At 36.6% G+C, this 27,899-nt stretch overlaps 2 protein-coding genes across 2 annotated transcripts; one reads left to right on the forward strand and one right to left on the reverse strand.

Annotated features, from left to right (window-relative positions):
- Positions 1–1,556: 1,556 nt before the first annotated feature.
- LOC120330753 (kelch-like protein 9) lies at positions 1,557–15,009 on the forward strand. The gene is made up of 13 exons (XM_039397660.2): positions 1,557–1,698; positions 2,251–2,357; positions 5,119–5,339; positions 5,528–5,700; positions 6,203–6,342; positions 6,862–7,008; positions 7,822–7,945; positions 8,581–8,716; positions 9,728–9,884; positions 10,667–10,859; positions 11,269–11,450; positions 12,942–13,080; positions 13,624–15,009. Exons 2-13 carry the CDS (start codon positions 2,275–2,277, stop codon positions 13,798–13,800), a joined length of 1,872 nt encoding a protein of 623 aa, XP_039253594.1. The 5' UTR covers positions 1,557–1,698; positions 2,251–2,274; the 3' UTR covers positions 13,801–15,009.
- Positions 15,010–16,330: 1,321 nt separating this feature from the next.
- LOC120330903 (EF-hand domain-containing protein 1-like) lies at positions 16,331–27,369 on the reverse strand. The gene is made up of 12 exons (XM_039397888.2): positions 27,250–27,369; positions 26,829–26,910; positions 25,836–25,975; positions 25,330–25,479; positions 24,504–24,641; positions 23,770–23,919; positions 21,560–21,752; positions 20,369–20,510; positions 19,673–19,751; positions 18,869–19,009; positions 17,736–17,949; positions 16,331–17,150 (listed from the first exon to the last, which is right to left on the reverse strand). The coding sequence occupies exons 1-12, from the start codon at positions 27,310–27,312 to the stop codon at positions 16,993–16,995; spliced, it is 1,650 nt and encodes a 549-aa protein (XP_039253822.2). The 5' UTR covers positions 27,313–27,369; the 3' UTR covers positions 16,331–16,992.
- Positions 27,370–27,899: the final 530 nt, after the last annotated feature.

Raw genomic sequence — 27,899 nt, forward strand, 5'->3', positions numbered from 1 at the left:
GTATTCGCCACATTTGTGGAAGCGACAAAATTTAATTTGTAAAGGTTTGAAATTAGAAAAATTCCCCAACGCCAAGCCTAGAGAAATTGTTCTGGACAAAATATGTTGAAGCCTGGAGAGATGGTGGCTCATTGTGTTCCACGTTTTAACTTAATTGCGTAGGCGTCGTATGATATACTACACAGATTGGAATCCCGTGCCGATCTACATTGAGTTCTGGGTGATTTAAAAAAATGTAAAACTTTATGCTTGAGGTTTGCAACCTTTTTGGTGAAGCGTAACCTCAATGAAACGTTCCAGAATCTCGGGGAACTGTGAAATTGATTAGGTACTCCCGTAATATGTGTACGAGGTTAGGGCAGGCCATAATTTTATTCCGATGTTCCCTATTTTGGTTCTGTTACGAGTTCGGGGACTGTCTGAGTTAGCCAAGTGAATATCCCCCTGTCCATAGGTTTTAGTTCCTTTACACAACTTAATGTAAAACAGGCGAACTAAATTAGTTACCGCCATATTGGTACACATACTTCAGGAGCGACATTGATTATACATATATATGGTTATATTTGTTTTCATAAAATATGTCACGAAACACTTGTGAAACAAACTAATTATAGAATTATATCACCGAGTAGTTGAGTATATTTATTCAATATATGCATATATTGATATTTAGACTCTCGGATTTGAATGTAAACTTGCGCAACTAAACTGACTGGGTTTCGCGGAATCCCTCCGGACAGACGTTAGGCCAGAGTAGGAGTATGAAGGGCGATTCATAGCAATTCTATTAAATTCGGGGTTCATGACAAGGAACCATATTGCCACAGTAAGACTAAAGTAGCTTATGTCACCTTTTTTTTCATAAATATATTTATTTTTATTTTCTGTAATTATGACCCAGGGGTCATATTTTGCTTCGGGTTTAAAAGATGTACCTGTTTTAGTTTTAAGTAGCACATTATGTCCATTTTTAGGTTTGGTCGTTAGAGCCATACTCTTACAAAAATACAATTTTTTCAAAACCTTAGGATACGTTAAGTGGGTGTTTAGATTTATTTTTTGTCAATTTCGTATGTTATTTTTACTGGATGGAAAAAATAAACTTGATTATGATTACTGCGGCGATATACTCGCACATACGCAGACTACCTTTTCGCCCAAAGTAGCCTATTCACATTTTTCATAAATGGAATTAATTTTTTATCTTTCGTTATTATGGACCAGGGGTCATCTCATGGTCGGGGTTTTAAACCTGTACATGTTCTAGTCTTTATAATTTTCAAGGTATTAACCTAATGTCCGTTTTAATGCGGCGAAATGCCGAGTAAGATGACATGGGAACATTTGCTCGTAAAGATACTTGGCATTCCAAAACAAAAGGTAGTTGTTGTCATATAAATTTTTTTGCATCGAAGGTATAAAACACCCCATAAAACGGCGTTATAAAAAAGGTAATCGATCTCGGAAACGGCGTAATAAACTTATTTTAAAGTGTTTAATAGTCGGGCGATGTTCCTAGCAATTATGATCAAATGACATTCGCGGAATATTCTTATGCCCTCGGGCAACGCAATTTGATCTTTGTTAGTCACTATCGACGTAAGCTTTGAAAATACGAGATTCATTGTAGATTACGTGCAACGAATATAGGCGTTTAGGTTGTAAATCCGGAAATACAGCAGAAATTTCTTTCGGGTATGTATTTACGTTATTTCTATGTGCTATGTGCAAACAAAACTCTTATAGGTAGCGGGTTTGGACTTGGTTCTAATAAAGAAAAGTTTTTTCATTCACGTATCGCCTTTATACCGTTAATCGTGGAATATTGAAACTAAATGCGGATGAAAAAAATTAAAATATTTTTTCAAATAAATTTATCGTCTGTTTCTTGTAATTCGCAGATATCTTGCTTTTGAAGGCAGCTTTTGCTCATACGTATATATTATCCTGTCGAATACTACAATTTTTTGAAATATATACCTATAGTGTAGCTATCCTAAAATTATACCCACTGTCAATTTGGCAGACCAGTAGCTTTATCTACATTTAAATTGCGACTGGGACCACGTATCTACTCTACAACCAACGTTTTACACCTATCCTTTACCTGCTGTCTATATGGTAGGCAAATAGCCCTCTGGGAATGGGGCGATCTCAATGGGAATTGAGACTATATATGCATTCCCACACCAAACTACTATTAGTTAAATTATGCAGTTACAACTTATTCATTCTTTATTCTACCAGATTGTTACTTGTTAGCCAAATCTAATGTTAGAAATGTCCGACAAACTAATGTTGAAGTCGTCAACTGACTCGGCGTCAGTCTCAAGTTTCAGGACTTCGTCTGACAGGTAAGATAATCTGCATATACCGGTTAACAAATAAAATTATTATTTGCAAGAAAACTAATGTCAATCGCGATTACAAGATGTCAGTATCCGAAAATTTAGGTATTCTTGAATTCCATCTTGTAATTTTAATTTGAAATTCTTCGAATGCTACTATTTTACTCCAAAATCAAGTGTTACTCAAGTTAAAATTAACACAAAAAGTCATTACAAACAAAAGAAGAAACAGAAAAAGTAATAATTGTTAACTAAACCAATCTCTATATCAGTATCAGTAGTTTATTTTTACACATGCCGAAAATACACATTATACGAATAGGATTAAGTAAAAAAAGAAATAAATGCATTTTAGTGTGAAGGAAGACGCGATAAACCAGTAATGGTTATCGAGCAGCGTCACCTACTAGGGGATTTCTCGAAAATATCAACTTCGAAGTCCGTTAGAACTAAATTACACGGGCTACCCTTACAAAGTAGGCGGTTACGTAATTAAAGTGGAGTGGCGCAGTCGTGCAGCCATCCCTGTTAACCAATCATTGCATTAAGTGCCACAAGCGATCCGAAATTACCTTCCGCGTACATTACAATTATTACATCGCGAAAATCGTCAATATATTTTGACATCGTTTTAAATTGAACTTAGTAACTACAGAAGTCATTTGGAATAACTCGTGAATTCACATTTCATTTCGGCTTTTCGCTCGCTTCAATAACAAATACATAAGTCATTGCTGGAATAGTCAATTAATATCAACTACAATTGTGTTCCACCGGGCTTATATAACCAAATAATACCGACTGGAAGCGCTTTATACCAAGTTGACAAATTCAGTCTCCAAAAACAGAAGTATACACATCTCCAGCGAATATCTTCGGTATTGATTCCCATACCCGAATTGGACGATAACCCTTGTATTTAGTCTTGTATGCTTTCCACTCGTCGACGACAAAATCCTGGCGCTTTAAAAGCAATTATAAATACTGAAAATATAATGTAAACTAAAACATAACTTACCGGCATAGTCGCCAATCGGAATCGAGTTGTTTTCAAAATGGGAGTTGTTGAATTGCGCCCAGATTTTATTTGCGGTTGATACACATGTCACATCTTTGCATATGATACCATAATACATCAATTTATCTGTTCTAAATAGCTTCGGGACACTCTAACTATCCTCTGAAATTCGCAAAACCATTCTTCCGAATTCCAACATCCTAAAAGCACGTGGAGTATTTTCCGTGCTACAAGCATTACCTATGACGTCATAGAATAGAGAGAGGGGTCTGCTGCTTTTGCAAACGCATGCGTGCGGCAGCGCTCTTCTCTGCTCAAGTGTACAAGTGTTGCTAAGCATAAACCGAGTTTGTTCTGGCCTATCTGTCGTTATGTAAGTCAATATAAACATAGATAAAAATAATTTGAGCGCAGGGAGTTCAGGGATGCTATCAAAGCCTTCTTAAACACTACGGTATCGGTAGGTACCGTAACTTAGTACTGTAGTAACTGCTGTCTAATTATTTTATGAATATTTGAATTGATCTTTATCATCTCCGAGTACGGTACGGTGTACCCGCGCGGCACGGTGTACCCCGTAGGGGTAAATAGAAAAATTTCTTTAATCACCGAGGTATACTCAGATACTGAAAACACCGATATACAAATATAGCTGGCAAGTTTTTACAAATCTTGAAGAGTTGGAGGGTAGATTTGGTATGGGTAGGGTTTCCATGTTCCATCCTGTATTTCTGTGTTTGGCGATGGCCGGAATGAACAGGCGCCGTCACAACACAGGATCTTTTTAAGGATATTGGCCTCTATATCTTGTTATTGCCCTGCTGTCATACAGTCATAGGTTTTCTTTCAGTTCTGCAGTTAGGCTTGGCTTGAATATGGTTAAGACAGTGAGATAAGTTGGAAAGTGTGTGGCAATATCCTAAATTATTTAGCGATGTACGACTCCACTCTCTATGTCCACGAATTGGAACGCATAGAACCCAACTCACTATAGTCTGATAATTGAGCTTCTCTGGTAATTCAACAAGCGTTCATGGTCTGATTTGAGATGCCTGCCAACAATCTGACAAGGCATTTAGAATGATAAATTGGTTGCTTATTGATACATCCACACCCGACCGAGACAGGTTTCTGATTGCGAGGACATAGGCTCCCACAAAATTAAGCCATATTTACTTTCCTCTCTTTGGGGCATATATACACAAATTAGCTTGTCACATTCATACCCAACCTGAGCAGGATACTAATCAAGATGACCCCCAAAAAATTAACCCATAATATTGACTTTATTTTCCCTGGGATACAGATATACTCGTAACCCTACTCTAATTGAACTGTTATTTTGCACATTCATCACAAATACAAATATAGTCATACCTAACTTAAGCGAGATTCCATGCTCAACAAACTTGAGCATAATACTCGCTAGAAAAGAGAAAATTTGTCAAACAGCTATATATTTTTACAAATAATAACTTTACAAAGTTATTTAAAGGCGTATGTTATAGAAATATAACATTTATAGAAATAAATTAAAATATATAGAAACCAAATAGAACCTAAAACAACCTGAAATCTAAAAAAAAAGTATTGGAAAAGCATGCATGAGTAAGCATGCAATTTATTCATGATCTAATCTGACCTTCAAATTTTCTGCTTTTCTAGTGACCACCCTATTGTTCTTATATATTCTTTTCTTTCCATGAGAAATATACACACAATCTAATTTTAATAATATTCGTTTTACAGTTTCTGTCAGTCTACCATCAAGAATGGCTACCCTGAGACAGTGTTTTCATCAAACACTTACAACAACACCCTCTTACTAGGGTTCAATGACCTCCGATCAAACAATTTGCTTTGTGATGTCACACTTATTGCTGGTAGCAACCGCTTCCCTGTCCATCGTGCTCTACTCGCATCATGCAGTCCGTACTTCAAGGAAATGTTCACAAAAGACACTCAGAATGGTAAAACTGAAATTTCTCGGCTTTTTAATAGAAGTTTTTTTAGGTTTAAGTTAAGTGATTGACGTCGCACCATTCCTGTACATTATAATAAATCTTACTTGAGGTTTTGTTTTCTCTTCAGATTCCATAGTCAGTCAAATTCCTTTTCAAACTGAGGAACTTGAAATTGTAATCAATTTTATTTTTAGCTGAAATTTGTCGCAACGATGGGGCAAAGTACACTTGGTTTTCTGAGTCGATTGAACTCAGAGGCATAAGTAGCGATGGACTGAAGCATATTGTTGAATTCATGTACACTGGTCGGCTTCCAATAACAATGCAGACAGTGCAGAACATCCTGGCTGTAGGAAGACATATGCAGGTATGTATATCCTCGAAGAACTTTTTTACTGAGAATTTGGTTGTGAGTTGGTGTCTGAGTCAAATTATTTAGGTTTGACTTTGCTCCCAAAGACTGATTTTTCACAGTTTTGTTCAGAGCTCAAATAGGAGCCTCAAGTTTTTGGGCAAAATAGACTGAATAAACTTGTAAAATAGGGGGTAGTTACATAATGCCTATTGAACCTCTAGTCCTTTCTCCTGGTCCTTCCTACTTCGGATTCGTAGCTGTCAGTTAACAGCTTGCCACAGTGATGCTTGAACAATATAGTATTGAAAAATTAACAAGAATATTTGTCAAGCAACTATACCCACTAATAGCAAGCAAGTTCGTGAAAGAGATTATGCTAATATTATTGAAAGTAACTTGAAAAAAAGCTCAAAAAAGGGAAAAGCCACCCCCACAGTTAGATAGATGCGTGTCACGGGCCTTGCTAATAGATCAAATGAAAACCTTTTTGATGGATCCTTATTTCAACTAACAGATCCAGGTTGTTCTCGACTTCTGCATGGAGTTTCTGATCTCAGCCATAGATGTGAACACCTGTGTTGATATCATCCATATTGCTGAAGTCTTTACAATGGGTTTGCTCGAAGAGAAGGCTTACAAGTTCATGCTGGAAAGGTTTGTATTGGCTTTACTTGCAATTAAGGGGACATTTAGAATCTTATATTTTGAGAATTTTAAGTTGATCTATTTAGCAGTGTAATCATCATTGGTACTTCAGCTCCTGGCCTTGTTATAATAAGTCCCAAATAAGTAGGGTAAATTGATAAATAGGGTGTCCATAAATTTTTTTAAATTGTAAAGGAAATTTATCGATACCACATATTGTATTGGCCCTCACAGAAGTATTAAATGAAGTAAAAATAGTTGGACAATCACTGATTAAAAAACAACAAACCTGGTTAAGATGTATTGAGAACTAACTTCATAACAAAATTAAAATTGTGAAGGGACTTTATGGACACCCTGTATAAGTATTTTTAGGGGGTATTTTTGTTATTTACAAGCAACAGCTGATGTGATTAAAACTACTATTTTGGATAGACCATAATTTATACATCCCGGGTGAGGTGGTGGGCATGGGATTTGGTCAGAGTCAGATTTTTATTTGTTTTAACCGTTTCATTCACTTTCCAGGTTCCCAGATTTCATCAAATCGAACCAACTACAGAAATTGACTTTTGAAAACATGAATTTTCTTCTTGAAAACAACGACCTGAAAGTCATGTCTGAACTCGATGTTTTTGCTGCCACTTTGAAATGGATCATGTACGACCCATCCAGGTAGGATAGGATTTTTTTCATTTTTGGTTTGACGACTGTCGCAGGTTTAAATTTTGTGAAGGATAATTATGTATAGAAAGATTGCTGGACTCTTTACTCTATCTTAGGGTTGTACAAAATAAAGTTATCATCACTGAAGTTTTGAGTATTTTTGGAAATCTGTCATGTAAAATAGAGAATATTTTTTGTTTTTAGCTTATTAATGACTGATGAACGCTTTTGAAGATGATTGCTTTTAAGAATAATTTATTTCAGGTGATAATGCATAGGGGTGTGTAATATCGTAACCTATACCTGGGATGTTTGAAATGAAACTAATTTTAAAATGCGAAAAAGTTGTTTCCATTCTAACAGAGCTCCAAGTACCCATTGGTGGGCGGGCTATGGGTTGGCATTGAGTAACCAATTTATCAAACCCTAGGTGAGGTTTAGGATAGGATAGGATTTATATATTTGTCCCGGGGGTGAAGAAATCCGTTAAAATGGCGGGTATGGGATTAGCTCAAAGTACCCATTGGTGGGGGGGGGGGGCTATGGGTTAGCATTGAGTAACCAATTTATCAAACCCTAGGTGAGGTTTAGGATAGGATAGGATTTATATATTTGTCCCGGGGGTGAAGAAATCCGTTAAAATGGCGGGTATGGGATTAGCTCAAAGTACCCATTGGTGGGGGGGGGGGCTATGGGTTAGCATTGAGTACCCAATTTATCAAACCCTAGATGAGGTGGCGGACATCGGATTTTAAACCAAGACAATCTACCAGTATAGCTATATCAGCTACGTAAGGTAACCTTTGAAACTGTATCTTTCAGACAAGCTTTCATTCGTAAACTGATGGAGAAGATTCGCTTCCCTCTGATGCCACCTAGGGACTTGATGGTTCATGTGAATGTTGTTGACTTTATGAGGACTAAATGCAACGATCTGTTACTTGAGGTAATTTATTAATTGTTCACTCTGAAGGCCCCAGACAAGCCACTACTGTAACGTGTGTTTTTGGCATTTCGGAATCCCATCTCTACATACATCTCTACGATTTTATGTGTTATTTTTCCTTCGGTCAATTCTTAAAATAACGATCTATTACTTGTGATAATAGCTTTATAGAGGCACTTTTGATGAGTTTTACTCACAAAAAGGCTCCAAGGGCCCCATTCAGGATCCACAGATCAGTTGAAGTGGTGCCACAATGCCAGGCGCAAAACTGATTTTATTTTTCATTTCATGGGAAAACTACCCATTCTTCCTGGTTTCATTGGTTGATAAGGTTATTTCACAGGGTGTTTTCACTTTGTTTAGCATGAATTGTTGGAACATACGGTAATATAATTTACCAGTAAAAATAACACACTAAACATTTAATGGAATGCTTAACGGGGGCCATGAGTGCTATAAGCCTCCGGAAGGAGGCCACAAGCCATAAAAAATTGGAAACCACTGGTCTATCGTAAATTGGTAACTGGGGGGGAGGCCATGGTTCACCTTATGTAGTTAAGACGTCTTTTCAATGTACCTCTCTTCCCCCCTCTGGTAAAAATAAAAATCATGTTCAATATCCCATTGTATAACAGGCAAGCAGTTACCATATGCTTCCTCATTCTCAACCAATCGTGCCTTCCTCTCGTACCAGAGTTCGATCCAATGATACAAGATTGGTCGTCCTGGGAGGAGCTGACAACACGGATGAAGTATCAAACCAATTGAAAGGTGAGTCAGAAATCTGAATCGATCTGTTCTTACGCTCCTCTGGGCATAATTTGACAGCATTTGGTTCATTGAGTTCCTAGAGATGTGTTATGTTTTGTGTAATATTAGGGTATCTTATGGCCCAATATGGAATATATTCTAGATTCAAAAATATTTTAGAGTGTATACGAAAACGTAAATTATTTGCTTTAGGCAGAAATCAGACATTTTACTTGTTAATATACAAACTTGTGTTATGTGTTTTTGTTACTGTATTTTACAAAACATGAGGCGATTGGATTTTTATTTAAACATAATGCTCATCGTGATACAAAACACAGCAGTTTTTGAAGCAAAATTGGACTTTTAGTGTATTCAACAAACCATATGGCGTACCATATTATAAAGCACACTATCAGTAAATTGCACAGTTTTTATTCGGACATAAGGTGTATCGGGCTGTAAGAATGGTTCCTAAGGCAATATAGTAATGGTTTTTAGTGTGGGCGATGAAGCATGAAGCCCTACCTGATCTCCATACATTAAGCGCACAGTTGAATTTTGGGAAAAGAGGCATTCAAACTTCAAAGTGTGCCTTATGGTCCGTAAAATATGGTGCATAAAATTGTTTTCCACTGCACCTCTATGGAAAAAAATCAAAGTGTCCTAGAAGTTGTTAATATTCGTTTTTTCATTTTCTTCCTCGGACTTTCTTCAGTCTGTTGAGTTGCCCCTAATTGAACAAGAAAACTAAAAAAACAGATGCACTGTTTATGCGGCCACTGAGATATGAGGCTTATTATTATTAATTAATTCCCAGTTCTTTGACTGGTGTATATTTTTTTTAAATCGAGACAAATTTATCAAGATTATCATTAAAATTATCAAACAAAGAATTTTGAATCAATTGATATATAAGTCCTAATTTTTAAAAATTACAAACAGAATTTATCGATACCATATATTGTTTTGGCCCTCACAGATGTATTAAATAAAGTAAAAATACTCAACAATGACTTTTATTTATTCCAGTATTCAATCGTGAGTTGACTGCATACACACTTCTTCCGAGTATGGATACAGGAGTCCACTCCCATTGTGTCGCTGTGCTGAACAATTTCCTTTACATTCTCGGAGGTCAAAACCATTTTGAAGAGAGAGGAAAAACTGCTGTTACTACGGTTACCAGGTGTGTATTTAGTGAAAGCCTCATTTTATTCTATACGCCATTAATTCGTGCACATCACTTTTAACAAGGCAATGTATAAGGAGCCAAAAGTCATTGAAGTCTCTCAATAACACCTAAAAAGCAATTAAGAAACCAACCAAATGGCAATAAAGCTTTCACCAATATGTTTTCCAGTTAAAGAGTTTTCTGACTTTATTTTGTTGTATAATCAGCAATGGATGTGTTTAATGAAGTGAAAATAATACTTGAACAATTACTGATTAAAAAAGCAACAAACCTGGTTAAAATGTATTGAGAACTGACTTCATAACAAAATTGAAATTGTAACGAGACTTTATGGACGCCCTGTATTTTTACCTCTACATAAAATAATACCTCTAGTCTGGTGTGGCCAGTATGATCATCATAATCTCATGGTTGATCGAGTGTTATTACTTCGTCCGGGTATCTGTGTACCAAGTATAGCCCATCCTTTATGGATATAGATGGGACTTCATGTATTATTTTATCAGCAATGGGAAATATATCACAATGCAGTCGAATCCTGCCAAACTAGTAAGCCAAAGGCTTTAAACTTTGCTTTGAACAAACTGAAAAAAAAATTGACGATAAAATGTCTCAAATATAGCAAAACTAGCCCCTATTTTTCAGATATGATCCTCATTGTGAATGCGAATTCTGTGGTACCGGTAGTCCACTGTAAAATATTGGATACCCGTACTTTTTTGTTTTAGCTTCAGTGTTCAAGGCTTATATATTTGAGCTTTGCTCTTGTTTTTCAGATATGATCCTCGTTTCAACACTTGGATGAAGATTGCAAGTATGAACGAGCGTCGTGCAGGATTTCACGTCAGTGCTATTCCAGCATACAATCGTCTCTATGCTGTAGGTGGAGTGAATTCCGTTGGACGAATGTCTTCCGTTGAGTGCTACTGTGTGGAAGAGGACAGATGGAAATATGTTGCTTCTACCCAGGTAAGTTTCCCAACCTATATTTATCCCAAGGAGGGGGGGGGGGGGGACGATAAGGCGGCTTAATCATATGGTGAACCAAGGCATCTCGTTCGGTTACATGAAGGCCAAGTACTGGTGAGGCATCCTCATATAAGCATTGAATTTGCTGAAAAGATGGAAAGTATTGTTCCCATAAATCCAAAAAAAAATATAAATTTGGGCTTGCAGGATTTCATTTTCAAAACGATATTTTTTAATTTCACATTGCATTTTGTGATCATAATGGCTCTGTTCACCGTGACAAAAATTCTCTTGATTCACAAAAACTTTTGTTATTTTCACTATACCCAGGCTATAGGTTAAAAAAACATTGATATTGACCTAAAAAAGTATCCAGCCCAAAAGTTGAAATGTTGCTTTATTATTTCAGAATGCATTATGTGATCATAATGGCTCTGTTCACCGTGACAAACTCTACGTGAGCGGCGGATTCAGTGACGGACATTTCAGTGACGCTATGTTGTGTTATAATCCCAAGCATGATATCTGGGAGCGTCGATCACCAATGCAGTATGCAAGAGGATGGCATAGCCAAGTTACTCTGAAGGATAAGTATGTATTTTTTTATGATATTTTTTTGCGTGTTTAAGGATTATTACCTATTGATTTTAATCGGTAAGTATGTTGATTTGTCTGTCTGTCTGTCTGTTAGATGCACGCGATATCTCACGAAAGCTAGATTGATTCTGCTCCAGATTTTGCATGTGCATTCATCATATGTCGTACCAGAAGCCTATTGATTTTGGATGATTTATGTCGTATAATTAGCGAGTTATAAATTAATTAGTGATGGGACACAAGGTGTCACTATGGAGTAAGAGCGCTGTTTTGGGGGATCCCCTAACTTTCGACCGATAAGTCTTCGGTCTCTGACCGATATTCTCGTTTTCTTCTTGGGGTGTTTTGTAATAATAGTAAATTGTATCTCTTTCAAGAAATAGTAGGAGTAACTGTAAGCTTTGATCATAGTCTGAATAAAGTGGTAAGAATCCCAATTTAATAAAGACCAAGAGGTTTGCTGGACTCGTAGAGGGGTTAGCATTGATTATCTAGGGCAGGGGTGGGCGACCCCTGGCACGCGTGCCGAACTTGGCATGTGAGCCCATTTACTCGGCACGCGAGCGAGGCTTCAGAAACGAAATCATTTTTCTTCAGATAAAAAGTTTCAGAGCTCGGAATTAGCTGTTGAAATTCTGCGTCCGTTTAATCAAAATTGTTTGTTAACAATCTGTTATTTATTTGAATTCTTTTTGTCCATTCATGACATAGGGCTTCAAAGAAATATATTATGAAGTCACAACGGAGTCGGCTTTCGACTATTTTGGTTGGCACACGGAAGAATTTTGTCATTAAATTTAGTCGATTTTGGCATGCGAGTCGGAAAAGGTTGCCCACCCCTGATCTAGGGCCCCTGTCCATGGTGTGGCGCACCGTTAGGAATACTCTTGTCACTGCAACCCTGATTACCCTGAGTAGGTTCCCATGCAGGGTTAATTATGCGTGAAAGGTCTCGGCCAATCCGAGAGAACTGAGAAAATTTGAAATAATAAGTAGCTGCTTGTGTAAAACTGGCTGTTTGTTCAGAGCCCAAGGTGTGGAAATATTTCATGAAAAAATCATTTTTTTTCAGATAATTGAATATTCCACATATTGTATTTATTATAAATGTTTCATTGTTATTTTAAATGCTGTGTATTTTTTTCCCCTGATAATTTAGTGCCGCACAGACAAAAAGTTTGGGAACCGCTTGTCTAGCTCAGGGCTACTCAACTATTTTCATCAATGTTCGTTTACATTCAAATGGCCGCTTGTTGTTTACGGTTTCCTCCACCATAAAGTCCATGCACCTGATACAATTACCTGGTTTAACTAATTCTGACATGGTAACCGGATGAGAGGCCGTGGTTCGCCATATGAATCCTCTTTCCCCAGGAAAAATATGAAATTCCAATCCAATCAAATCTTAAAAATATCCTGAATAGAGTATGTTACCTCTATATTTTTACACTTAAAATTCTCAAAAATGTATTTTCTTTTTCACAGGATTTATGTGATTGGTGGGAACACAGGAATTAACAAACGAGTGGATGTTCTGGACACTGAAGTCTACAGCCCGGATTTCGATCAGTGGACGACTGTTACACCTATTTCTATGGGACAGAGTGAAGCTGGAGCTACTGTGGTATGTGAAAAATTATTGTTTGGTGTGTGGTAACTAAATTTTTCATACTTAAGAAATTTTAGGAATAAATAAAAACAAGAGACTTTGAACGAAAAATAAAACTTTCAACCACTGGAAATTTAAAAGAAATTGGTCCATTAGAAAAGCGTTTTTTTCATAACAAAGAAAAATACTAGCAAAATCAACAACAACAAAATAACAACGATTCATAGGTAGGACCACTTTGTGTCCAATAATTCATTTTGAACTTTGCCATGGTAGAAATAATAGTAACACAGAAAAGAAATACACAATACAGGGCGCACCAGAAGTGTGTGTACCAATATGAAGGTAACTAATTTTGTTCGCCTACTGTACATCAAGTTGTGTAAAGGGACTGAAACCTATGGACAGGGGGTATATTCACTTGGATAACACAGACAGTCCCTAAACTCATAATAGAACTAAAATAAGGAAAATCAGAATAAAATTATACCCTAACCTGGTACACATACTACGGGAGTATTCAGATCTTCATTCTCAAAGTATTTATACTATCTACAGCTTGACAGCAAGATATATGTTGTGGGCGGATACTGTTGGGCTGCTCGACGATGCATAAAGGTCATTCAGACCTATGACCCTGACAAGGAAGAATGGGAACGTGTCGGAAATCTTCCTCGTGGACTGGCTGGTTTGAGACTATGTACTTTGACCTTGCCACATCACCTTGTTCGATAAATCAAAAAAAACAATCTATCTGGATTTTTAAAGTTCTTAGAATTTAAAATTATTTTGTTGCATTTATCCTATAACTGTAAAAAGACCACACTTGGGGAAAAATATCATGTTTTTTCAAGCATAATACGCACAATAGATAAGACGAAGGTCTATTCTACCACACAAATCTCCAGAAATTTTCGATCTCAATGCGTATCGATTTCCCCATTTTTCTCTTGCGCTGCCGGATGTCTTTTCGCATTGAGGCAAAATTTTTCCAATATTTTCTATGTCAATGCATAATATGAGCCACTCATTCTGAAGATAAAATTAGATCTGTAAGCCCATATAGAAACATGCTAACTTTGAGCCATTTGAAAAGGACTTTGGCTCCAAACTGTGGGAAAATTAAATTTTGATAGAAATAACTTTAGCGTATATAAGTCTTCTTTAACTGTCAGTTTGAATGCTTAAGGCGACTTAATGCTTTTTTGAGTTTCTATTGGAAATTAGTACCCTTAGAAAATACAACTCCGTCTCAAAATTGATTCATAGCTCTTGTTGAATACTGAAAGCGGGTAAAGTCTGACTGAAAAAGCAGAGCTTGCTTGCGTTCATGATATTTTTGGGGGAAAAGTGTGCTAAATTGTTTTAACTTCCCTGGAGTATGTTGAGAATGGAAGACTTGTCCTATTTACTATCAAGCCACTTCTTGAAGGTACCCCTTCCACAGGGATTGTGTATTGTTTTACCCTTTTCAAGTACTTGTCCATATTTTACTTCATCCTCTTATAGAAAGTCATATCACATTGTATTGTTAACTATTTTGAATACAGATGCATTTATTGTGCAATTCTCATGAATATTTTTGCACTTATTATCAGATTTATTATAAAGAAAATAGATTTGCCTGACGTTATTTTAAGATTTGCAAAAGCTGATGATCGAAATTTTATTATTGACTAAAAAAATCTTTGAAATGTTGAAGTCCTGAGTCTTTGACCGTCAAATAATAATTTTGTCAATTTTTGAGTCTCAAGTCATATTTTTCAAATTCTGAGTCTCGTAATAATCAGAGATCGAAATTTTTAACTCTTCTCCCTCAACTTTGAGATCTCATATGAAGAATAGCTATACTGCTGTGTATACTTTGATGTGCCTTAGTTTTTTTCTCTCTGTATTATATTTATTTCAGATTGTAAAAATCATGAATAAAAATATTCAAATTGATCTGGGTTTCAGTGATTTATGTTGGGATGAAACTGTTCAGGTCATTGGATCAGATGTAAGTGTAGTGACACAACCAATTCTGTGCTTTTTAACTATTTAATTTTAGCCTTGACGCTGTATATGGTATCTAGATGAGAGACCACAGCATGCTCGTGTCGTCTCACTTTCTTGTCATTCAACTATACGCTATTAAAATCATATTCTAGTAATTAAAATTCTTACAGAAACCAGCATTCCACATGGTAATTGCCGTTTGTGACTTCAGAAATGTGTTAACTTTGCTCTAGCATGTTATCTCAGTTTAAGAGTATTTCTGGGTTTCAAGACAATATGGTGATTATCAAACTTTCGAAAAGTTATTATTCGAATTTATCACAACAAAAAAACTCAAAATATACGTTTTACTCGTTTTATCAAATTAGGTTTTTCAATTTTCAACTTCTTAGGTTCCTTGAATTGCCCTTGCATGTTATATCAGTTTGAGTATTTCTGAACTTTGCGCGAAATTAGATTATTAGTATTAGATATAATTCACAAAAGTCTCATTTGAAAAATTATCATCATTTAGAGCCGGGATGAGCAACATTTTTTGTTGGTGGGCCATATAACCAACTCCAGACATCTTGCTGGGCCACGCAAAAAATACAAAATGCAGTAGTGACAACCAGAGTGTCGCGGAAAAGGCAAGAGAAGAGAGTGAGCCTATGGAATAGCTTTACACCAGGGGTGGGCAACTTCTCTAGTCGGCGGACCGGATGTGGGAAAATGAAGTTCTCGGTGGGCCGGATTATTACATTAATGTTTACAACGCTCTCTGCTTTGACCTTATATGTATGTATGTTTATTCGTCTTGTAAAAGCAACAAAAGCGTAGATAAATTATCATTATTAAAGACGGGATGTATGCACAAGACCACACTGGCCTGAAACACGATTTATTGTTATACCTTATATTGTTTGCTTATATTGCAGAACGACAAAAGATTCAACACAGTGACAAGAGCAAAAAACATGTATTTCGATACGGCCACCTGTTGGACACCTATGATTTAAATCTTGGTATGACACATAGGTGTTCATTAACTTTGAGAACTGTATAAAGCGTCTTAACTTTCCGACATTTTTAAAGTCAAAATATTTGACTCCTACGTTCTTCCCCGGACGCGACCCAATTTAAAATACATTTTCTGAAATGAAATTTAGAGTATATATCAGATTACTTGATTTTAGCCAATCCTACCCTGGTAAGCATCAGAAAGGTCTCCGAAGCACAAGAAAATTGCAACTGATGCCCCTCAACCCTGGCCATAAATAAAACGCTCTAAATACAAATATATTTATTTCAATTTCCATATTTACAAATCGTGCAAAAACATAGATCAGGTCAGGAATAGGTTCGGCCAAAAGAAGAACCACAGACAATTATCCTGGGCCATGCCGGTCCTTTCCATAATTTTCAAACATTAGATAAACAATAAAAATACTTTTACAGTGACAATTACTGAATTACAGTGAACAACTAATAAATACAGCTCTTGTGTGCGATGGGCTCTAAACAAGCGGTCATGAAAATGTAGGGTTTTTTATTAATATATTGAAATAGCTTGAAACACATGCATTTTATTTGAAACTTATTTAGATTTCTGAAAGAAGCTGCAAAACTTGATAAAGTATTTTTAAATATAATGCAGAAATGGTACTTGAAAGTAAATTTCATTTAAAAAGAAATTTCATTGCAAGCGGTTACATATTCTAGAATTTGAGCGAATAAATTTGACAATTTCTAAAATAATCAAATTTCATTAAAATAATTAATTCAATTTTACCATAAATGGTAGAATATAACAGAAACGTAAAGTAAACTGATCATCCTGGAAACGTTTCACGAAAATAATCAAAATCTAATTGAATTTTACCATAAATGGTAGAATATAGCAGAAACTTAAGTAAAAACAACAAACACATAAAATTTCTTGAAAATGTTCTACTGTTCATCTTGTGTCGCTGGCTTTAATGGGGAGGATTTTCCATGTTTTTGTCGAATGCTTTCAATGGTGGAGACAGGATACTGGTCTGCGTTTGCTTCTAAAACTTTCAACACGTATTCGTCGCAATTTGTGATTAGAAATCGGTGTTTGAAGACTGAAAATATAAAAATTGTTGAGTTGAATTTTCACTGTTTTTGCAAGATTTTTGATATTTTCCAACTGTTTTTGGTGTTATTTCAAAATAAGGAGGTGGAGGACCAGGATAAGCCAGTGAAATTGATACAATCAAGTTTAAAGCAAAGCTGCGAGTCCTCAACTAGAAATGTAAAAGTAGTAACCAGCCTAGACATAGTCTAGAAGTGAGCAATTAGTGACTTTGCGATGTACGATTATTTTATCACAATAATCATAAGATTATTCAAAATTTCATATAGTTTTGCAATGCGCTTTAGAAATACACAGGAAGGCTATTGCCCTTTATCTGACCTGTTTTCTTGCGACAATGTAATTTATAGATATTAGCATATCTACAGTATGTCCAAAAAATTTCGCCCGATTTTATAGAAATACCAATCCAAAATTTCAACCGGTTCATGGTAATTACAATCATAAGTTTAAATAAATTTCATTGTACAATAAGAACTATCAATAAACAAAGATAAATAAATTTTTAATTGTTATTTCCTTAAAATTGGGCAAAATATTTTAGACACCCGGGATATATATAAAATACACTTACTGTGGACAACACTTCCAATCGCGAAGTCACCTGGGCCATAGAACTCAGGATTCTCAATGTCAGATCCTGGTTTTGAGATTCGAGTCGCTTCAAGGAATTTTCCGCCGATGATTCCAGAGTTTCGTTGGGGAGGTTCGAAAATACTGATCATGTCGTCAGAGAGACGATAGGAGAGAATGAAACGACGATCTTTGTCATCTGGACGGACTGAATCCTAAAAAATTAAAATAGTTTTAAAAAAAGAGAAGTCAAGTTATTTAAACAAAATGAATCGACTCAAAATCAATTAGACTCAATTAGTGGTTTTTTCTCAAGGTTCCATGACACCTTAGGGCCAGTACAGTACCGGCCAGTACTATGCCAGTACAGTACCGGCGCTCCCTGCAAATTTCTTTCCAAATCCGAGAGTTTGAATCATTGTGTATATATTGTTCAAAGACATAACCAAATACCTAATAGGTTTGCCATTATCATTTTGTTTTGCAAGTATCACGGTCGTTTTAATTTCATAGTTTATACAATTTTACCAACAGAAGACAATTAAACTATTGCACAGGCGTTCTGCGAAGTATAAATTGATTTCTAAAGGAGAGGAAAGGCTGTAGAATGAGGGCCGTGGAGTTGGGAAATATAGGATAGGATTTACATATTTACCACGGCTTTTCGTCCGGTTACCAGTCCATGTCGGGTATGGGATTAGTTATTTGTTTTCGGAAGCATGGCCTTAATGGTGAAGGAAGCCGTAACCGACCAGCGGTTACTTGAACTACCCTACGGCGGCGAGGAGTCCAGCAATCCTCTCGCACATAACCATCCCCGCATGGGATTCGAAATATGCACAATTCGATTGTGGCCCAAACTCTGGGTTTCACATACAGTTTGCATTAAATTGAGTAGACGAAGCCAAACTAAAAAATTGCGGTCCTATGAAAATAGTTGCTCCTTACACATCAGTGACTAATTACCGGCACTTCTACAGAGCCTCATTTAGAGTAAAAACGCTGGACCTCCAGAAGTATGTAAACCAAGATGGTGCACAACCTGAACATAGTATGTTTACCAGGTTAGGGTTCAAAGTTGTGCACCAATTACTTCGGGAGCGCCAAAACACCATAGAAAAATCCAAATCTTACCAATCTAGCTTCGTATCTAAGAATCTTGTGATCATTTTCCAACATCTTGATGAAATCTTTCTTAGGAGGTTGCGGAACAAGACTCAGACAATTCTGTTTGGAATCTTCCAAAGATCCGAAACCATTGTACGGGGGAAGTTCCTGTCGAAAAATAAGAAAGATCGATTTGTTGACACAAATAAAATGGGCAATGTTCCCAATTTGCCGCTGCATTGTGTGTCAATTATTGTTGGTTCATTAATTATTAAAAATTAGGACTAATTGTAGTGTTTCCCCATTGTCAAAAAATAAGAGAGATCATTTGTTGACACAAATTATGCCATGTTCACGACCCTTCACCGCATTCCGTCTCAATCATTGTTAGTTCATTAATTATTCACAGGTAAGATGTGTTAGTCTTTTTAGTGTTTCCCGATTTTAATCAACTCTTTCGAGCGCCGCTCCAGAAGTATGTGTACCAATATAGAGGTAACTAATTTTGTTCACCTACTTTACATCAAGTTGTGCAAAGGGGCTGAATCCTATGGGCAGGGGAGTATATTCACTTAGCTAACACAGACAGTCCCCTAACTCGAAACAGAAGTAAAATAAGAAAAATCGGAATGAAAATCGGCTTAGCCCCAACCTGGTACACACACAATGGGAGTACCCTCTTGGCACTGGCCCTTCGCATAATCATACGTTCCGTTCGGATTACCTAGTACCTGCCATATTATCTCAAAAGGGAATGTCGTTTAGTAAACTTGCGCCAATAAATCATTCTAAGACGCAGATCTGAAATTTTCATGAATAAGTTGATCTCACCATCTTCGAAAGGTCCTTTGCTCTTCCTTTGACAGGGATTGGAGTGAAGTCCTGAATGCCGCTCATTGTACGGTAATAGCTAAAATGTAAAAGATTCAGACAGCAATAATACAGGTGTGCCTGATATTTTGACTCTGCGACACCAATAAAATTGAGTCACAACTGAAACAAATTTTTTTAACCACTTTTTGCTTGCTCAAAAAATATGTGTTCATTCGTGCACTTGGGTGGGTGTATAGGACACCACCACAAGGGGTTTTTGAGGGTGGATCCCCCCCTCCCCTTTGATACGTATAAAAAAGCATTTTTCGGAAACACTTTACCCCCCTCAAGAATCTGGAAAGCCCATGTATTAGGCATTAGGCAACCTTATCCCATTAGGTAGACAATATACGGGGCTCCCGAAGTATGCGAACCAAGATGGCGGACATCGGAATGTAATATGTGTACTAGGTTAGGGTTAGGCCATAATTTTAGGTATAAATACTACAGGAGGCTCTTGGCTAGTCTTCGAACTGATAATAGGACTAAAATAAGGAAAATTGGAAAAAAATTATCGTCTAACCCTAACCTGTTACCCATGTTACGTTCCGATGTCCGCCATCTTGGTTCGCATACTTCGGGAGCACCCAATATACTGTTATTCACATAACCAATCCTATCACCTCCTCCCAATATAAAAGCCTTTTTACTTACTTTTTCGTGAAGTTATCGCAATCATAGATGAGGAATCTTCTTCCATAAATGAACAACGTCTTTCCAATTCCAAAGTCTGACGGATTGAACCATTGCTTTACTTCATGGTCCGATAGTTCCATAACTACCATTGGGAAGGACGCTGAAAATAATTAGTTACGGTTGAATAAGTATGACCTTTGGCTTTATGTTTTGTTTTATAAAATTTGACCTTTGACTCTTAGTCATGCTTCAGCGATACTGTAAGATAATATGCCCATTGAATTGAATATCAGTTTCCTCTTTGCTATCAAGTTACAATGAAATCAGTAGGCGTGAGGAATAATAAAATACAGAGATCAAAATGCACTTCATATTACTGAATAGACGAGAATATTGAGAGTTAGGATAAGGATATGAATGGGATTTTCTTATTTACCTGGGGGAGAGGAAAGCCAATAGGACAGCTTATATATATATTAGAAAACACAGTCTCTCACCGAGTTACTAAATCAAATTGTGCATGGGGATACTCAAGATAGTCGAGTTGTTAATTATTCCATGTGTATGAAATACATTGGTGGAGGAAGCCGTAACTAAGGGAGTTCCAAACTTTTGAGCCCGCGACCGTTTCCAATATATTAAATTTTTCCGCCACCCCTCGTTAAGTCTGCATTGTTATGCAAGCGCGGTGCTTCTCTGATCCCATGTATTCTCTCAAAATCGTAAGATTTATGTTTTGCACTAGTTTTTATAATTGTGTTTCGAATCAAAAGCCAAAAAAAGTACAATAGATACAGTACTTTGTGTGAAGTTGATATACTCTTTGCGGCCCCCAAAATTCGTTGTGCGTCTCCGCAAGGGCCACCAGTTAAAGAAGCTCTGTTCGCAGGTTCGAATCCCATGCGGAGAGAGTTACAGTATGTGCAAGAGTATTGCTGGACTCCTCGCCGCCGTTGGGCGGTTTACGTAATCGTAACCGCTGGTCGGTTACGGCTTCCCCCACCATCAAGTCCATGCTTCCGAAAAAAAATAACTGACTAACTAATCCCATACCCGACATGGACTGGTAACCGGACATGAGGCTGTGGTATGCCATATGCTTGAAGGGCCTTATCGGCTTTCCTCTCCCTCGGGATAAATATGTCACTCTTATCCTTTCCTAATATATATAATAAAGGGTGACATGTGTGTATTCCTTTATCTACTTACATTCAACGTCATATCTATCAATAGGGAGTCTTTGTCTCCTCAGCAACACAGGGAAAGGATCTCGTCCATCGTTTGGTTCATGAACTTCACGGATTTCGATTGTGTCATCCACCAAGAAATAATGAAGTACGAATGGTCGCATCTCACCAAACATGGCATCACGATCGTCCCACACGCAATAGAAGCGAAGAACCTGGATGAGAGGAAATGACAATAATAAGAAAACAGCATTTTACTATCCCGATTTTTGAGAAGTATAGGGTGTCCATGAAGTCTTAAATTTTTTTAAAATTGCAAAGGGAATCATCGATACCCTCACAAATGTATTAAATCAAGTAAAAATACTTAACAATTACTGATTAAGAACAGCAAACCTGAATAAGATATATTGAGAACTGACTTTAAAAAATAAAATTGAAATTGTAAAGGGACTACTTTATGAACACCCTGTATATGACACATTTGTTGTAAAGATAACTACTATATATTTAAAAACTTCAAATTAAAAAAAAACAGATAGTTTTCTGAAACATAGCCTTCGTCCAACACGCAATCAGAGCGAAGAACCTGACCCGGAGGCCAGTGTGTTGTGTAATGCAGTCATTTTCAACCTTTTTCGCGGGGCGGAACCACAATGGAACATTCAAAAACTGAAATGGGCCAAGTGCGGCCCGCGGGCCAAATCTGACCCGTTGAGTAATTCAATCTGGCCCGCCTGATGCTGCCATAACCAACCTAAAACCGAGTTTTGATGTTTTAGCTTAAAAATAGCTCATGGAATCTGTTGAGATTGCGATTAAATTTAGTTTTGGCACGAGGCTTATTGTTTTCCCCCTTTTTTGTAACTCTGTAAATATTGGAATTTAGTCTCGCGCAACCTCTAATGATAATCTGTAAATATTGTTCAGAACTTGATTAATTAACCTAATCACATGGCCTGCAGGCAATGTTCCCTCTAATTTTTTGTAGTATGTGTGCGCAGAAATTTTGGTGTGTGCGCACTTTTTTGGAAATGACTAATATTTGTGTAAAAATCAATGAAGAAATTTTGGCGTTCTAACTGGGTAATAAGTGGGCCAACAACAAACTTTCTCAACCTGACAACCGAGAACATTGTTACATTACATCGAAATACGTCTGTGCGCAGTAAATCTATGCGTGTGCGCAGCCTCTGGAAGCTGTGTGCGCGCGTACACTTTAGAGGGAACACTGCCTGCAGGTCTAGATGAGCAAAATGTTTGACCCCTGGTCTAAAAACCTTACCCAGTTTTACCCAGCCTACCCCAGTTTTAAGAGACTTGCCGATGCCTTGAACATTACTGTAGCCACTTGGGGCCTAATAAATTATAAACCCTACCAAAACTTGAAAACGAGTTAAAATCAGAAGCATTTTTTCCAACCACAAAAACATTGACATCTATTACGCCACAATAATTAAATGAAGAAATGATCCTGTAAAATAACAATACTAATTCCTTTATCCTTGCAGAAGTCAATATCTAAGAATGAAAAAAAAAAAAACCTTATAACCTTAGCAACCAACATATTCCTATACCCTGTCTTTCTACCTTAATTAATTATAATTACTCATACTTATAAAGTTACTGATAGATTTAAATACTTATTGCAATCTGGACTATAATTTGGCAATAATAGGCTCTAGTTTGGGCAATGAAGTGGTCTAGCCCACCTCTTCATGCACCCAATTCTGGCAACTTTGGTTGGGCATTTTGGCATTTGACTCCATCTATAATCAGCTTGACAATATATTTTTTTATAAAAGTTTATCTTTACTGTTCACTCCCATTTATAAAATTGATCAATTTGGCAGTGGCAATCATAAATTTATTAATATGGTGTGGCAAGTAACTTTTATTTATTTATTTTTTATTAACTACCATTATGTAATTTTTCATGTTCCCTTTACTTAATAACTTCTATATGGTTGTGTGTGTGGGTGCGTGTGAGCGTGTGTGAAATATTTCAATTATTTTAGGTGAGTGAACACGTACCACATCTTCTTGGCAAAACCTTCCATCTTGTATACATTCTGTACGTTTTAAACCTTATCTAAGGTTTTCTTCGCTCTCCTGATTTCATAATCAGTTTTTATTTATTTATTTTTACCATTCATTTTATTGTTTTGCTGATTATGGAGTCGAAATAAACTTATACTTATTTAATAAAATAATCCATAGCTCCAACTCTACCTTTCTGTCTAATTTCAAAAATTTCTTCAATTTATCGAAGTCAGAGGGAGTGGTGTATGAACGCAGTGGCTGTCTTCGAGATTGTGTGTACGGATCACTTGGTATCGACTCTGGGAAACTCAGAATCAAACCTTCACTTTCCATGAAGTCCTGGAACAAAAAATATGATTACTCAGAAATTCATAATGTCAGATAAAATAGGATTTACATATTTATCCCACAGAAGAGGAGAGTCCTGTTCACAATTTTTGGCAAATTGCCCTGGACAAATTTTGACAAAAAGCTTGGTGTACAAAAGTATTTTTTATGGATATGTTGAGGATCCTTAGCCTGTTGCTCGTTTAATTTCAATATTAACTTTTTTTATATTTTTACTTCAGCTCAGACGACTTTGAAATACAACTCCGACTTCCATGCCAATAAAAATGCCAAAAATCAGGCTCCACTGTAATGCCATTTGGAGATACTCCTGAAGTATGTGCACCAAGATGTCGCATAACCTGGTACACAACGTGAGTTCAGGTAGTGCGCCATTTTGGTGCGCATTCTTCAGGAGGCCCCATTTGAATCTTGACAACAAAGTGAATAGTGCTCATTTGGTGTTTAATTGTATCAGAGCCTTAAGAATCGAATACCTTTTCTACAACTCCACAGTGTTTCAAAAAGTAGAAACTGGGACCAAACCAAATATTCCAAGCTTATGTTATTTTGAATTGAGTAAACATCCAACTCACAGCTGTAAACTTGTCACAGTTTGTCAGTCTGAATACTTTTCCATAGAACGTCACGTTCATCCCAAGATTCAAATCCTTCCAATGCCAGTTGTCTCCTTGGTCGTTCTTTGGGAGTCGTTGTCTCTTGATCAACTTGCCCTAAAATTGAAGAATATTTTTAGATTGAAAAAAAAAAAGATTTTCATAAATTTGTCCTGAATAAAGTTACAGGCGAGTGAACGGCCACTGACAGAAAAGCAGCCAGGATTTTTCTAACAGAGGGTTAGGGTGGAATTAACGCAGTGTGTATAAACAGCCAGGCCGAGGAGCTTTCCTTTCATTCAAATGGAGTTAAAAGCGAAAATCCTGTTGGACAAATACCAGCGTTGCATGTAGCCTGCCTCCCTTTGTCAGACATTGTTCGAACAATTTTTGCCCATTCTATATCAAATATATGGAAGCTACTAACATCGACCATTACCCTGTTCCGCAATAACCAAATCTCATTGTTTCATAAATGAAATAGAGGTATCGTTCACTGATAAAAAGGAGCTACTATCGGTATATCAATAGTGAGACTGAAAAAAAATTCTTGTTCGAAAAATTATTATTATTTTTGATTTTACAACTTTGCGCAGAACAAGACTCTGGCCAAGCAGCCACTGAAACAGAAGGAGATACCTTTATTATTGGTTTCACCACTTTATGATGGTGAGGAGTCCAGCAAGCCAGCAATCATCTTGCACATTATAATACCCAAGACAAACTGTGCAAGCGTGTTCTCAATGCTCACCACGATGTGCCAATCATTTAAACAAAGTAAATATATTCACATTTCGTTACAAACCTGAGGCATTCCTGAGTTCTCAACAGCCGGTTCAACGACAGCTATACTGTCATCTTCCAGATAATAGTAGATATCGACTGGACGAACTCGGTAAAACTCAGACGCACTTTCGTGAACTGTTTCTTTGAAGTACGCTTTGTACTTTAGAACCTGGATGAAAAAAGGTTATAACTGTGGATTGAAATAGTTAAACAGTTGACTGGTTGAAAAATTAGATTATAAGGTCAAGTATTCAGTAATTTATTTTTTCACCAATGCTGGAAAACATTTTGTTCATATACATTGTAGAATTCCAGAGAGCGGGGAGACGCACAAAGACCAATAACGATTATCGAGCAGCAACACCCCAGATGGGAGAACAAGACATGAAAAAAACTAAATCAATGATATTAAACCTAAGGTAAATGTAAATTATATAGAACAAAATATTCACACGAGGCACTCGTGGCACTCCGGTAAATCCAGACCATTTTAAACTGGTATTCAAACTGCAAATGCCAAAATACCTTTTTGTCAAAAGCGAGATGAGCTGGTACGAATGTTTCAGGAGGAGCTTGTTTCGCTTGTCCATACGTCAGTGTCGGCATCTTCTTGGCCAATTCATCAAGTTCTGCTTCGGATAGTTGGTTGTGAACCAGCCTTTCACCTGGGATGAGATTTGGTTCATTGAATAATAAATTGTATTGAATCAATGATTCTTAAATGCTCCACAATTTTTTGAGGGGGCGTGGGTTCGATTAAAAATAAAAATATTCGGTATATTTGATTTTGACTGCCCTATTTGTTTTAAAAACTTTGATTAATTTCATTGGTGCTCTCGAAGTATGCAAACCAAGATGGCGGACATCGGAACGTAACATGGGTAACAAGTTAGGGTTAGGCGATAATTTTTTCCAATTTTCCTTATTTTAGTCCTATTATCAGTTCGAAGACTAGCCAAGAGCCTCCCGTAGTATTTATACCTAAAATATGGCCTAACCCTAACCTAGTACACATATTACATTCCGATGTCCGCCATCTTGGTTCGCATACTTCGGGAGCCCCATTTCATTATATGTTCCATCCACATATTTTCAACGTGTTTTTTTAATAAAACATACTTTTGCCTTACTAACTGTTATTTGTAGCTTATTGTTAGCTGGGTATTTTTGAGGTGGGGTGCGAGACTTGACGTATTCTAAAAGGGGGCGCGCGGGTTGAAAAGTTTGAAAACTACTGTATTGAATATTCAACCCCAAAAATTACCCTGGGGCCTACGGAAGTGCAAGTCGCACAGGTTGCAGTGACCTCCAGCCTTGTATACATCTCAAACCTACCTCCTTGCTACAGGTGTAATAAAAAGGGCGAGCCGTGGTGAACTGGAAATATTCTGGTTATTGCAAAAAATATCTCCTAACACATCAGCTGATGCTAGTAAAGAGCTTAGTTCGAAGCGAAAAAAAAGTAAAAAAGGTCATATAAAAATATTTAAAACAATAAATCTGTGCAACAAAAGCTACCTCCAAGTCCAACTGTTGGTCTCTGTTGGATTGCGTATCCATTCTTGAATCCGAGCGTATTGGAAACATGGAATCGAGTTTTCTGGGAAAAGAAAAGAAGAGTAATAAAAATCCAAATAGTAACATACAAAGTATTCTACACCAGGGTTCTGAAACTTATATTTAGCGCTTTTAAACAGAAATTTGCTCAATAATAAAAGCAAAGTTACAGAGACAAGCACTGAAATGCAGATAGCTGTTGAGTTATTAATCATTATAGCACAGAATTCTGAGACACTAAAAACCGATTGACTCAAAAATACTAGAAGTAGGTCAAGTCAATCTTTTCAAGAAAACGGCCATGAGATAGCAAACTTCACATATCTGAATTTCTTGGGAAAAAACTCACACAAAATGTACTATTTTAAGCCAATTAAATTACCGTGGGATCTTTGAATGTATTCCCAGGAAGAAAAGGCAGCCCGTCAGCTCTGGTTGTTGTCATTTTGATGATATAAGAAGTTAAGATATGAAATATTTAGCGATAAAATATGCTAAACATACAAAAAAGACAAAATTGAATTTACAATTGATACTGTTACATTTGACGCCTTACCTTTGTACAAACAAACATTAATATAGATATGGTTAGGTAAAATCTCAAAATGTGATTTTTTTCAAAATTTTCAGAAATATACCAACAGTAAACTACCAGCACATGCTTTCATACAAAAAAAATGATATAAACAGAGCTATACAAATGCACAATAAGCAATTTCAAAAATCACGCCATTTTGGTACGCAATTACAATCATGTTTTTTAAGTGAGATCCGATACCAGAGTAGTTTTATGACACTGAGATCGCATACTGAAGTAGCACCAAAACCCTTAAAAATGTACCAACAGCAAACTACATAATTCCATACAAGAACATTTTTAAACATTAAAAATACAATAGCAGCAATATTATGAAACATACAAATGGAAATAGGCTAACAATAGAAAAAATCAGCAGAGGCCACAAATAAATACATATAACAATATGTATACAATATCGAAAAATAGGTTTGGTTTGTGAAGTTATGTAAAGA

Source organism: Styela clava, chromosome 6 (genome assembly GCF_964204865.1).
Source record: "Styela clava chromosome 6, kaStyClav1.hap1.2, whole genome shotgun sequence".
Lineage (NCBI taxonomy): Eukaryota > Metazoa > Chordata > Ascidiacea > Stolidobranchia > Styelidae > Styela > Styela clava.